The sequence below is a fragment of the Podarcis filfolensis genome, assembly GCF_964270895.1.
Source record: "Podarcis filfolensis genome assembly, chromosome: 16".
Lineage (NCBI taxonomy): Eukaryota > Metazoa > Chordata > Lepidosauria > Squamata > Lacertidae > Podarcis > Podarcis filfolensis.
Window position 1 is genome coordinate 3,412,729 of NC_139620.1, and position 13,084 is coordinate 3,425,812.

Sequence of the window (13,084 nt, forward strand, 5' to 3'; positions counted from 1 at the left end):
CACCTAGCAGTTCGAAAGAACATCAAGTGCAAGTAGATAAATAAGTACCGCTCTGGCGGGAAGGTAAACGGCGTTTCCGTGCGCTGCTCTGGTTCACCAGAAGCGGCTTAGTCCTGCTGGCCACATGACCCGGAAGCTGTACGCCGGCTCCCTCGGCCAGTGAAGTGAGATGAGCGCCGCAACCCAAGAGTCGGTCACGACTGGACCTAATGGTCAGGGGTCCCTTTACCTTTTACCAGTGTCTTCAAAGGAGGCTTCGGTCATGGCTTTAAAAGAGGGTGGGACCAGTTCATGGAGGAAGGAAGAGCTTTTAGCCAAGATGGCTCTGCCCTGTCTCCACAGTCGGAGGCAGAAATGGTTCTGAATACCAGAACCGTAGGAGAAGAGAGAGCTCTTGTGCTTGGATCCTGTTACTGGTTTCCGTTCGGGGCATCTGGGTGACCAGCGTGAGAAGAGGATGCTGAACTAAACAGCATCCCACCCCCTTGGGCCTGATCCAGGATCCAGGCTTTTCTGACATTCTTATGGAACCTCCAGGTCCAGAGGGAGTCTACCCAGTTTTCTAGGTTCTTCCCCCCCCCCAATTTTTTTATTCATTTTATAACACAACTAAACAACACAAACAGAAAATACAAACAATACAAACAAATTATTGTCTTATCCTTATTTTTTCTAAACATTGTTAGGTGGGCTTCCCCAAGTCCCCCCTATCTGATTTTCATTTTACCTCGTCTTTAGCAGTTTACATATATCATAATTTTTAACCATTTTTTTAATCACGCTTACTTTTACCATAAAAATCTTCACATTTTATCACTTACAAATAATACTGTTTTAAAATACACTAACCCTAGAGCCTATATGCACTTCCAAAGCTATTCTAAGATTTAAATATTAACATATTTTATCATATATTCTTTAAACTTCTTCCAATCGTCTTCCACCGTCTCTTCTCTCTGGTCTCAGAGTCTTCCAGTCAGTTCGGCAAGTTCCATATAGTCCATCATCTTCATCTGCCATTCTTTGATGGTTGGTAAATCTTGTTTCTTCCAATTCTTCGCTAGTAATATTCTCACAGCTGTTGTGCCATACAGAAAAAAAGGAACATCCTTTTTGGGGATTTCACCTCTAGATTTCTAGGTTCTTTGGGGCATTTATGGTCAGGGTGAGAAGAAGATTTTGGACTGGATGGAGAGCTCTCCTAATGTTGTTGTTGTTGTTGTCGTTTAGTCGTGTCCGCCTCTTCGTGACCCCCTGGACCAGAGCATGCCAGGCACTCCTGTCTTCCACTGCCTCCCGCAGTTTGGTCAAACTCATGCTGGTAGCTTCAAGAACACCATCCAACCATCTCGTCCTCCGTCGTCCCCTTCTCCTTGCGCCCTCCATCTTTCCCAACATCAGGGTCTTTTCCAGGGAGTCTTCTCTTCTCATGAGGTGGCCAAAGTATTGGAGCCTCAGCTTCAGGATCTGTCCTTCCAGTGAGCACTCAGGGCTGATTTCCTTAAGAATGGATCAGTTTGATCTTCTTGCAGTCCATGGGACTCTCAAGAGTCTCCTCCAGCACCATAATTCAAAAGCATCAATTCTTCCGCGATCAGCCTTCTTTATGGTCCAGCTCTCACTTCCATACATCACTACTGGGAAAACCATAGCTTTAACTATACGGACCTTTGTTGGCAAGGTGATGTCTCTACTTTTTAAGATGCTGTCTAGGTTTGTCATTGCTTTTCTCTCAAGAAGCAGGCGTCTTTTAATTTCATGACTGCTGTCACCATCTGCAGTGATCATGGAGCCCAAGAAAGTAAAATCTTTCACTGCCTCCATTTCTTCCCCTTCTATTTGCCAGGAGGTGATGGGCCCAGTGGCCATGATCTTCGTTTTTTTGATGTTGAGCTTCAGACCATATTTTGCGCTTTCCTCTTTCACCCTCATTAAAAGGTTCTTTAATTAGCTCTCCTAATATTAGCTCTCCTAATATTCTTCAGCAATTGCATGGTTGTCCGTTAAGGGTGCCACGTCAAAACGTCGCCTGCCAGGTGGACATGTGAGAAAATGAAACAGTTCTGGGAACAGATTTATAACGAATTGAAAAAGATATTTAAATACACTTTCCCAAAAAAGCCGGAAGCTTTCTTGCTAGGCTTGATGGGAGAGGAAATAGAAAAAGCAGATCAAAGGTTATTTATTAGCCCCAAAATGGAAAGTACCAGAATTACCAACAATAGAGGAGTGGCCGACGAAGATGGTTGATTATGCGGAACTAGCAAAACTGACCTGTAGAATCCGAAATCAGGAGGAAGCAAAATTCCAAAAAGATTGGAGTAAATTTATGGAGTACAGAAATAAGAACTGTAGAAATTTTAAGACTCTGGCAGAACTTAAATAAATCTTACGATGTAGATAGGATGGGATACAATAAGAAACTGTGGAAAAGTAACAGACCTAAGAAAACCTGTTGAAGGGAGGGAAGGAAGTCAACGCTCAGCAGAGTGTGGGGAAAGAATGTGGGTAAATGATTGTTGAATTTTACTGTATTTTGTTTGTTTGTATTAAACGAAACACCAATAAAAAGCATTAAAAAAACAAAACCTCAGGCAGCAAAAAACAAAAACAAAATGTCGCCTGCCATATTGGCAGAGATTCGCCGTCTGTGAAGATCACCTTGCTTTGCACTCAGAATGTTGCTGTTTAGTTGTCGAGTTGTGTCCGCCTCTTCGTCAATAGGAAGTGGCTTTATACTGAGCACGAACCATGTCCATCCTTACTCCCTTTATTCATTTTTGTTGTTTAGTCGTTTAGTCGTGTCCGCCTCTTTCTGACCCCCTGGACCAGAGCACGCCAGGCACTCCTGTCTTCCACTGCCTCCCTCAGTTTGGTCAAACTCATCCTGGTCGCTTTGAGAACACTGTCCCACCATCTCGTCCTCTGTCGTCCCCTTCTCCTTGTGCCCTCCATCTTTCCCAGCATCAGGGTCTTTTCCAGGGAGTCTTCTCTTCTCATGAGGTGGCCAAAGTCTTGGAGCCTCAGCTTCAGGATCTGTCCTTCCAGTGAGCACTCAGGGCTGATTTCCTTCAGAACGGATCGGTTGGATCTTCTTGCAGTCCATGGGACTCTCAAGAGTCTCCTCCAGCACCAGAATTCAAAAGCATCCATTCTTTGGCGATCAGCCTTCTTTATGGTCCAGCTCAGAATAAACCACCCCAATTGCATAAATGCTTGCACCCTTTGGGTGATTTCTTTGGGGGTGAGGGGTGGGAGAGAAGAGGAGGTTTCCCCACCACGCTCAACCATTCCGGAAGCTTCCGGCACAGAAGAAACCCAGGAAGTCCTACATTACCGGGAGGCACACTCAGGACAGAAACCAAGCAGGGTTTTCTTAGAGGGGGGAAGCTATACGAAAGGGAGCCGAGGGGTTTTTTTTGAGCGAGGGATGGAGACGGAAGACTTCAGTCACCAGAACTATTGATTTGGCATTAAATTCCCTCCTTTCTTCCCTCCTCCTCCAATCCATGCAATTAAACAGAGGCATTAAAAACAACGGAGCCGCGTTCTTTTGAGGTCATCATCCCCTTTAAAAGCAAAACTTTAAAAGCGTTGGCCCCTTTGGAAAGGCTGGTTTAAAGAGGGACGCAGTAATAAGGTGCTGTACACAGAACCAAATCTGTCTAGCTCAGTTTTTAAGGGAACAGCCTGAAAAGGCATCTGTAGGCAGGATTTGGGTACGCTTCTGTTTGAAACTCCCGAGAGCCACAGCCAGGCCATGTAAACAATACGGGGCTAAATGGCTCAAAGGTCTGACTCAGTATAAGACAGCTTCCGATATCACTATTTCTCAGCATTTTCCTCAGAACCATGAGGATTAGAGACTTGGTTTATTTTTAAGGGGACGGCTGTAGCTCAGGAAAAGAGAGCCTGCTTTGCATGCAGAAGAGTTTAATCCCTGAAAAGGCATGTCCAGGAAGGGGGTTTGGGGAGACTCCCAGTCTACAACGCTGCCGATCAGTGCAGACAGTATTGAGCCAGATCAGGGAGGTCCAACTTTTCATACCAATTGCATAATCCAATAATTTAATCTGCCAGTCCACTCTGGTAGGGACCTTGTCGTCTTTCCAACTCTGGGCAAGCAATATCCTTGCAGCTGCTGCGGCATACATAAACAGTCTTTTCTGTTCCTTCGTTCTCTCTGCACCTACAATTCCTAGCAAAAAGGCTTATGTTAAACATTTCTTTTCAATTCATTATATATTTCCCAGAATTCCTTTATTCCTTTACAATTCCACCACATGTGGTAAAGTTAGAGGTAAAGGGACCCCTGACCGTTAGGTCCAGTTGTGGATGACTCTGGGGTTGCGGCACTCATCTCGCTTTATTGGCCGAGGGAGCCGGCGTACAGCTTCCGAGTCATGTGGCCAGCAGGACTAAGCCGCTTCTGGCGAACCAGAGCAGCACACAGAAACGCCGTTTCCCTTCCCACCGGAGTGGTACCTATTTATCTACTTGCACTTGATGTGCTTTTGAACTGCTAGGTTGGCAGGAGCAGGGACCGAGTAACAGGAGCTCATTATATATTTCCCAAAATTCCTTTATTCCTTTACAATTCTACCACACGTGGTAAAAGGTGCCACCAAAATCTTTGAAGTGCTTAGGGCCTCTGAAGGTCTTGATCCAGCCCTGCATGAGGCTCTGGCAGGCTCCCCGAGCCCCTCCACCTCCTTCCCAAAACTGGAAAAGCGCTTACCAGGCTTTGGAAAAGAGTTGGGAGGACTCTAGGACCCTGCCAGAGCAGCCATCACACCATCTTCCCAAAACCCAGCACCTCACTTACCTGGTTTGGGGAAAGGGCTGCAGGGTGGGGGAGGCCAAAAAAGGCCTCAGGGGCCACATTGAGTGAGATGACCCAATGATCTGGCCCTACGGTGCGTCACGAACGCCTTCTCATTTTCTCTTTTCTTCTCCGTTTTGCTGCCCCCCACCAGCCTGCAAAAGGAAAGAGCAAGATCAAGGCAAAGCCGACCGAAACCACGTCCCTAAGCGCCACCGCCTGGTCTTCACAGACATCCAGCGCCGCACACTCCACGCCATCTTCCACGAGAACCAGCGCCCTTCCAAAGACCTTCAGATCACCATCGCCCAGCAGCTGGGCCTGGAGCTCTCCACCGTCAGCAACTTCTTCATGAACGCCCGGAGGCGCAGCCTGGACAAGTGGATGGAGGAGGGCCGCTCCCCGTCCTCGGGGGGCCACGCAACCAACCCCTCCTCGGCCGTCACCTGCACCAAAGCGTAACGGGCCTCCCTTTGGCACCTTCCGGCCCACCGCGTCCCCCGACCCTCCGTTACACCAAAGATGGCAGGATGGCCTTTGGCCAGGAGACAAAATGGCGGAAGGGCGCTTGGCCAATGCGCTAAGTGGGAGGGGAGAAACCAGGATGCGGGCGGTGTGTGGGGGGGTGTAATACGACTTTACGGTTTCATTCCTCTCTGGATCTGACCTCACGGCAGAAACTAGCCGGATCCTAAACGAGAGCAAACCTTTTTGCGACCTAAAAGGAGGGTTATGGCAAAAACCGGACGGCGGAGAGCGAGGAAGGTGTTTCCCAGGCAAAGGACGGCGTCTACGGCTATTCCAAAGACTTTCTGCGTATGTTTCCCCGCTGAGACCTTGTTCTGTGTTGTTCCTACTGAGGAGGCAGTGCCATCTGGTGGCGAGAGGGGAAAAAGAAGCATGTTTGGCGGTGGGGTCTATCGGGGAGAAACTAGGTTATTTTCCATTTTTCTCTTTCAGTGGGAAAGCGGCAAGGCTTAAAAAGATGGGAGCATCCTTGGTTGCCACCACCCTGGGAAAGCAAGCCAGGAAACTGATCTAATATGTTGCACATCTGGAGGAGGAGTATAAATACCACGTACCAAATCCCAGGATAACCAGGAGGGGTTGAATTGAAAGCCTCCTTCTCAATGCAAAGGGAGAGAACCAATGTTTTCGGTCGAGGGCCACATTGCCTCTGTGGTGATCTCTCGGGGGCCGCGTGCTTGCGGTGGGTGGGGCTGCTGCCACGAGTGGGCGGAGCCAGCACCCAAAATGGGCGGGGCACTTCAAGGCACAGAAAATGAGGTGCCCCCCCCAGTTTTGTCAGAATGGTGATAAAGGCCATCCATTGACCAGGGAAAACCTAGGGTTGCCATATATAATAATAATAATAAATAATAATTTATTATTTATACCCCACCCACTCTGGGCGGCTTCCAACAAAACACTAAAATACAGTAATACATCAAACATTAAAAGCTTCCCTAAACAGGGCTGCCTTCAGATGTCTTCTAAATGTCTGGTAGTTGTTTTTCTCTTTGGCATCTGGTGGGAGGGTGTTCCACAGGGTAGGTGCCACCACCGAGAAGGCCCTCTGCCTGGTTCCCTGTAACTTGGCTTCTCACAGCGAGGGAACTGCCAGAGGGCCCTCGGCGCTGGACCTCAGTGTCCAGAATTTCCTGGACATAGCCAGAAACAATGTCCGGATGGAAATCGCTGTAATGTCCTTTGTTTTGAGATTTTGCAAATCTCAAAATACAAAAAACCCTCAACAACTTTTGTGTCTGGGTTTCCACTTTTTGAAATACGGCAGCCCTGCCCTGCCCACACCTGTGCCTTCGAAGAGCAGCTCAACCTGCCAGCAAAATACGTCAAGGTGTGGAAATTAGCATAGCTGCTACTAATGTGGGCAAACTGGGGCAGGAGGGGGTGATAAAAATGGAGAGCCGTACCAATGATCCACTTTGATACAGGCCCTGCTGAAGCTTTTCTGATTCAAAGTGAAATATACTCGGAGTCGAGTGTGGATTTCATGCTCTTTATTCAGCTCATAGTGGTGAGGAGGAATGAAAATCCCCCCAAAGTATCTGCTTTATATACATTATTTACACAATGGGCTGCACGTGATTGGCTAATTCCAGAATTCTCCTGTAGGCCAATCAGGTTGTGGATTCACTTCCATCTGGAGCTGGATTGGGTGGCTCCTGCAGACCAATCATACTGCTGCAGTCTGGATCCTGTTGTTCTAGGACCAATCAGACTGCTGCATTCTGGATCCTATTGTTCTAGGACCAACCAGACTGCTGCATTCTGGATCCTATTGTTCTAGGACCAATCAGACTGCTGCATTCTGAATCCTATTGTTCTAGGACCAATCAGACTGCTGCATTTTGGATCCTATTCAACTCAGAACATAACACAAAGCATGTTCAAAGTGCTCGTTCCCAGATGGTGTGTTGAGAGAGAACAGCCTTGGAGGCGTCTGATGCCCGCCTGCGGCATCCCTGGGCAAGTCAGGGGTCTGGCTTTTGCCTCTTTGGACCAGCAGGGGGCAAGCAAATACCGGCAGTTTGTAACTTACACGGAAAGGGTGTCCCCCCCCCCTTCTTCAGGTGATTTCGGAAGTAAATTCGTGGGCCGGCAAGCTGAGGACTGCCAGCGATTCTTCAGCTGTGATTCTTGCATTGCAACTTCCTGCATTCCGGCGTATAAGACGACTTTTTAACCCTGGAAAATCCTCTAGAAAGTCGGGGGTCGTCTTATACGCCGGGTATGGGTTCGCTGGGCAGCAGCAGTGGGTGGTGGGCTCCACGCTGGGAGGAAGCCATCCAGAGAAGCCAGCTTAGCATCGCTGGGCAGCTTCCTCCCGGCGCGGAGCCCGCCGCCCACTGCCGCTGCCCAGCAAAGCTGCTGTGTATAAGACTGGGCGTGTAAGTCGACCCCCCAAATTGGCAGCTGCCAATTTGGGGGGTCATCTTATACGCCCAGTCGCCTAATACGCCGGAATCTACGGAAGTTGAAATGGATTATTTGTGTTTGTAGCATCAGACCCACCTCCCGCCGCAAACCAGAATGTCTGGTTCTTCTCTGTTTTAACTTGGGCCTTGTTTATAACCTTGGGGGACTTCCGTCGCTGGTCAGGTGGGCAGACCTCCAGGGCTGACCTGAAGTTTCCAGGTGTGCCTGCCCCACTGCAGGTGAGGGAACTTTTGTTCCATTATTTTATGCACAACAAGAGCTGTTCTCTCTCACAACACGCCTCGGCACATTCTGAGAGCGATTTCCCCAAGTTCTTCCAGAAGCTGACACCCAAGTCCCATCTGCCTTTATCTGTAAGGCCGGGTGATAAACCTCAGGCCCTCCAAGCCTCTCTATGTGGCCCTCAGACGCCTCTCCAGGCCACCCTGCTCTCTAGAGAGGGCTGGGAAAGGGTGTGCAGAAACTAGCCAGCTGTACAAAGCCATTTACATCCGTTGTTCCACCCACTTTTGCTCCTGGACACTATTGGCAAGCGGCCCCTGGAAGGTCGCCAAGAGTAGAATGCGGCCCCTCAGGTGGAAAAAGGCCTCCCATCTGTCTTAAGGATTCCTCAAATAATGTAGGGGATGCATTTTCAACCCTTCTCGTGGGCCACACCAAATGAAACTTATTTTAGCTTTGGAAGCCCTCCTAGGTGAAATTGCCATAACCGGCTTTTGCTTTTCTCTGATTGGCTGCTGACATGACAACATATTCCCGGGTGGGTGGGTGCAAGGATAGCTTCTCCCCTTCCTGCCAGAACATCGCGCCACTGGTCACTGCCTCCTCCTCCCTGTTTCCCTATTGGGTGTTCCCACTGTCCGAAATCTGACAAAATTTGCTGGCGGGGGGCGGGGGGAACGAAAAGAAACTTCTACCTCACTTTGTCTCTTGCACCGAAAACGATACCAAAGATGATTTTTGTTTGTTTGTTTCGTTTTGCAAAGGAAGTCTTTTGTGCGTCCGCGTGGGTGAGCATGTGTTTTGAGGATGCGTGGGTAAGGTGGGCGCGAGTGTCGTGACATAGATATATTTCTATCTATTTTTTGCATGGCTTCTCAAAAAAGAAAAAAAAAGGGGGGGGGAAACGTTACTCTGTTTCGTGTCAGAAACTCTCAGCTTGCGCCGGGCAGAGAGGGAGATGGACTTTCCTGCTGCGAGGGAACAACCACATCCCTGAATTTGCCACGATACAACCCAAACCCCCTTTCCCCGCTACCACGATCCGTGCAGGTGCTGTCGAGAAGAAATAAATGCACTTTAGTATTTATGCCACAGGGTTAGGAGCTGGAAGGGCCTTCTGAACAGATGCTGAGCCACAAAGTTTTTATTTTAAAAAAAAGCAAAGCAAGCCACAGCGAGGTTTTGTCCACCCATCCCTGTTCCAAAATTTAGCAGCTCTGTGGCTTAGGAAGAAATAGGAAGAAACAGAGCGCAGCCCAGGTCATCCCGTCGAAAGATGTTTATGCAATCTGCACACTTTCCACTTTGTGTCAGTTTGGGGGTTTTATTGTGTGTGAGAAAACTTACTGGTTTTCCCGGTCCTATCATGGGGCAGAGGCCTCAGTTGGCAATTGCAGGGGGTAGGATGGAGGGGGAAGCAGCAGCAAGGCAACGGGGGACAGAGTTGCGTGTGTCCTCAGGTGTGATGGAGGTGGCCCTCCTGACCCATCAGCTCAGGCACCAAAAAGGAAAAGTCTTGGGCTGGTCTTGCCTCCAGCTCCCAAGCCGGCTGCTCTGACAAAATCTACCAAATCAGGCAAAGCCACAGTCACACCACATGTTGAAAGCAGTATGGCGGCACTTGAAACAGCCGCTGCTGCGCCCAGAGGATCCTGGGAGCTGTAGTTTTAAGCATACTGATAGTTGCTAGGGAAACCTCCCCCCCGCCTTTCACCTCAGAGAGCTACAATTCCCTGAGTTCCCTGTGAAGAGGGATTGATCATTCAACCACCCTGAGAATTGCAGCTCCGGGATTTCTCCTAACAGCTCTCCCGCACTCTTAAACTACAGTTCCCAAGATTCTTTGGGGGAAGCCATGACACTTTAAAACGGTATCGAGGGTGCTTTAAATGCATGCGAATGTAGCCTTTGCTAACAAAGCACTCCAGTGGATACACAAACACCATATTGGTTTTAGGTTGTGGGTGAGCCAGTGGAATTTGGCGTGCGGACCTGCACTGATAGGTGACTGCAATAAAAACTACCTTTACGATGCGGCAGATAAGGGAGCGGATACAGGCAGGAGGAGATTTTCTTTGACGTCTCACCGACGATGCAAAGCTGCCCCCCTCCCCTCCTACCACACACCAGAATTACCTTCAAAACACAAAGCACACTGGGTGGCAAGGTGCATTCTGGAGACAGTGCAATACCTGTGGCGTTTTGGAAAACTTACAACTGCGCTTTGTGCACGATACCTGGAGTGCTCGAGACGGGTGTGACATTGCCACATCAAGGCAAGAGGTTGGGCGGCCATCCAGCAGGGATTCTTTAGCTGTGATTCCTGCACTTCAGGGGGTTGGGCTAGATGACCCTCGGGAGCCCTTCCCAACTCCACAATTCCGATTCCCGCAATTCTTAAGAGACACAGCTCTGAGAGTCAGACTTTGAAATGGCAAAAGGACACTTTCTGGAAACCAGTTTTTTTCCCATCGTTTGACTGCTCCACTAGTTAATTCTCCTCTACATCAAAGTTTCCTATAGCCTGACCCTGGTTCTGAGCTCTGGGACCTCAGAAGGTGCCTTCTGGCTTTGATAATCTCTTTCGATGTTTAAAAGCTCCCTGCTTCCAAAACAGCTGCAAACCAGGAGACCTTAATTATATATATTTTAAAAATCCAGACCCTGCACAATAATGTCTTCATTTTAAAGAAGAAGAAAAGAGCCCCAACTTGGCAAAAAAAGAGAAAAAATGAAGTTTTGTTTAAAAAATGGCAACCCTGCAAATCGTTTTGCCATCTTTTCCAAATTTGGCAATTGCTCCTGTGCCTTTAATAACAGGCAGACAAAGCACCAGAGCAGCTTTTCCAGACAAGGAGAAATTTCACCTGCCTCGATTTCGGAGTTCAGGCTTTCTTTCAGAAAGGTACAGAGAAGTTAGAAGTTTGTCTGAAGGAAGGGAAAAGATGGCAACCTAACAAATGCCGATACATTTCCCACAAGCCCTTTCTTCTTCTCCCCTCCCCTCCCCGCTCCCTGGCCGGTGTAAGCTGAGTGACGTGGTCATGTTTTTAATCAAAGCAGTGCATTACTATATATTAATAAATTGAATGTTTCTTCTTTGTTTGTCGACCGAGCTAACTTAAAAAGAGAGAAAACCAAAGTCGCTTTTTTGGCCTGTAAACGAGAAAATGAAAAGGAAAAAAAAAGGAAGAAGCTGTACATTTTATACCAAAGGTTTTTCTTTTCTTTTCCTTCTTCTTGGATACCTCATCCTGTACCTGTTTGTGGTGAAATGTTAATTCACAAAAAGTAAACGTCCTGAATTGAAATACAATGCAGTGCTTTACATTTAATGGGCAGAGGGCGAAAGAGTGTGTTTGTGTGTGTGTGTTTCCTCGACAGAAGCATCTGCATTTAAAAAAATGCATCCTTATAAAATCTCAAAAAGAAAATTCCTTTAGAAAGGCAGCCAAACTGCTAGGTGGAATTTCCAACAGCAAATCTCCACCAACAAACTCACCTAATTTGCAATCCCCTAGCCTGAGTGGAGATGAAGTCCTACTGTATCTGAGGGTGCCACAAGTTCTCGAGTCCCACTGAAAGACTCAAAGCACAGCCATTTATTATATATATTTATGGCCTGTCGTTCACCATGCTGCCCCATGATACACTACAATTGCATCGTGTCTCACCTTCCATTGTTTCAAAGGAGCAGAAAGGTGAAAACCTCAACCCAACGTCAAAAAGTACAAGAAGCGATGGGGCCAGAGGGAGGGGCATTCCACAATCTGGGGAGCCACCACCGTAAAGACCCTCTCATGCCCTGCCACCCCACAAACTTCACAAAGCAGTGGAGGCCCTGCTGGCGACTCAACACCTGGGCAGGTGTCAGAGGAAGCATCTGTAACTGAACTCAGAAGCATACAGGAAACCTGTGCTGGTCCTCAAGAACTGGTATAATACATGCCCAGCAAGCAATGTCATTGCACAGAGCAAGGGTAGCCAATGACGTGCCTCCAGGTGATGCTAAACTACAACTCCCATCATCCCAGGGTACTGGCCATGCTAGCTGGGGCTGATGGGAATTGGAGTCCAAACCATCAAGGTGTCACCTCACTGGCTAATCTTGGCATGGAGTGTCCACTACACCTATCACAATATACCCAACCAAAATAGCAGCCTAGGCTTGGAACATTAATGGGTTATTTTGGCAACTCAACTAAAGCTTGGAGCAGCCTTCTTTACGTGATGGCCGGCCCTCTCTCTACACCAGCAGGGTGTGGGTAAGCACAGCTCCGTAGCAGAGCACATGCTTGGATTGCAGAAGGCTCCTAGGCATGGCCTAATAAAAAGGATCTCTGTTAGCTAGACCAGGAAATAGCTCCTCTGTTCAAGAACCACATCCCAGGCCATGGAAGATAGAACAATGGTTGGATCGGATTCTCTCTTCAGGCAGCTACTTTTGGTTCATCCTAAGGAGAGCCTGTAGGATGATGGCCGTGGCCCACCTAGGCCAGCATCCTATTCTCACAGCGGCCAGCCAGACGCCCGTTGGGAACCTGTAAGCAGGACCCAAGCACAAGAGCACACTCTCGTCCTGCGGTTTCCAGCAACTGGGATTCGCAAGCAAAATTGCTTCCTCCAGCGGTGGAGGAGACTTTCCCCAACTTTGGGGAAAAGGTCACAGCTCATTGGGTGCAGGACACACACTGCAGATGAAAGGATCTTGGGAAGGGTGTGCCCAAGACCCCAGAGACCTGTGGCAATTCAGAAACGGCTCTGGGAAAGGCAGACCAGCAGCTTCACTCCGCCTGAAGCAGCTTCGCACACTTAATTCCAACAAGTGGTTCAAGGCTCCTAAACCCACACTTCTGGGTACAGAGCTCTCCCCAAAGATCCTGCATTGCAGGGGGTTGGACTGTGATTCTATGATTCCGTAAAAGCACTGCAGGATCAGAACAAAAGGTCCGTTTAGTCCAATACAATTCTTACAGTACTTAGCCAACATGAGATGCAATATCAGCAACGCTGCACGTATCATGCTGTGTTGCCAAATCAGAGTATGGAGTTCAGTTGGCTGGAATGTCTGGTTTCGTT

The 13,084-nt window shown here is 48.3% G+C and overlaps 1 protein-coding gene across 1 annotated transcript in view; it reads left to right on the top strand.

The window, feature by feature from the left end:
- Nucleotides 1-5,463, top strand: part of LOC310751764 (hepatocyte nuclear factor 6-like) — a 29,976-nt gene extending 24,513 nt beyond the window's left edge. Inside the window, exon 3 of the mRNA XM_083591377.1 lies at nt 4,977-5,463. Coding sequence (XP_083447503.1) covers nt 4,977-5,284 — 308 coding nt within the window. The 3' untranslated portion in view covers nt 5,285-5,463. The remainder of the gene's footprint in view (nt 1-4,976) is intronic.
- The last annotated feature ends 7,621 nt before the right edge of the window (nt 5,464-13,084 follow it).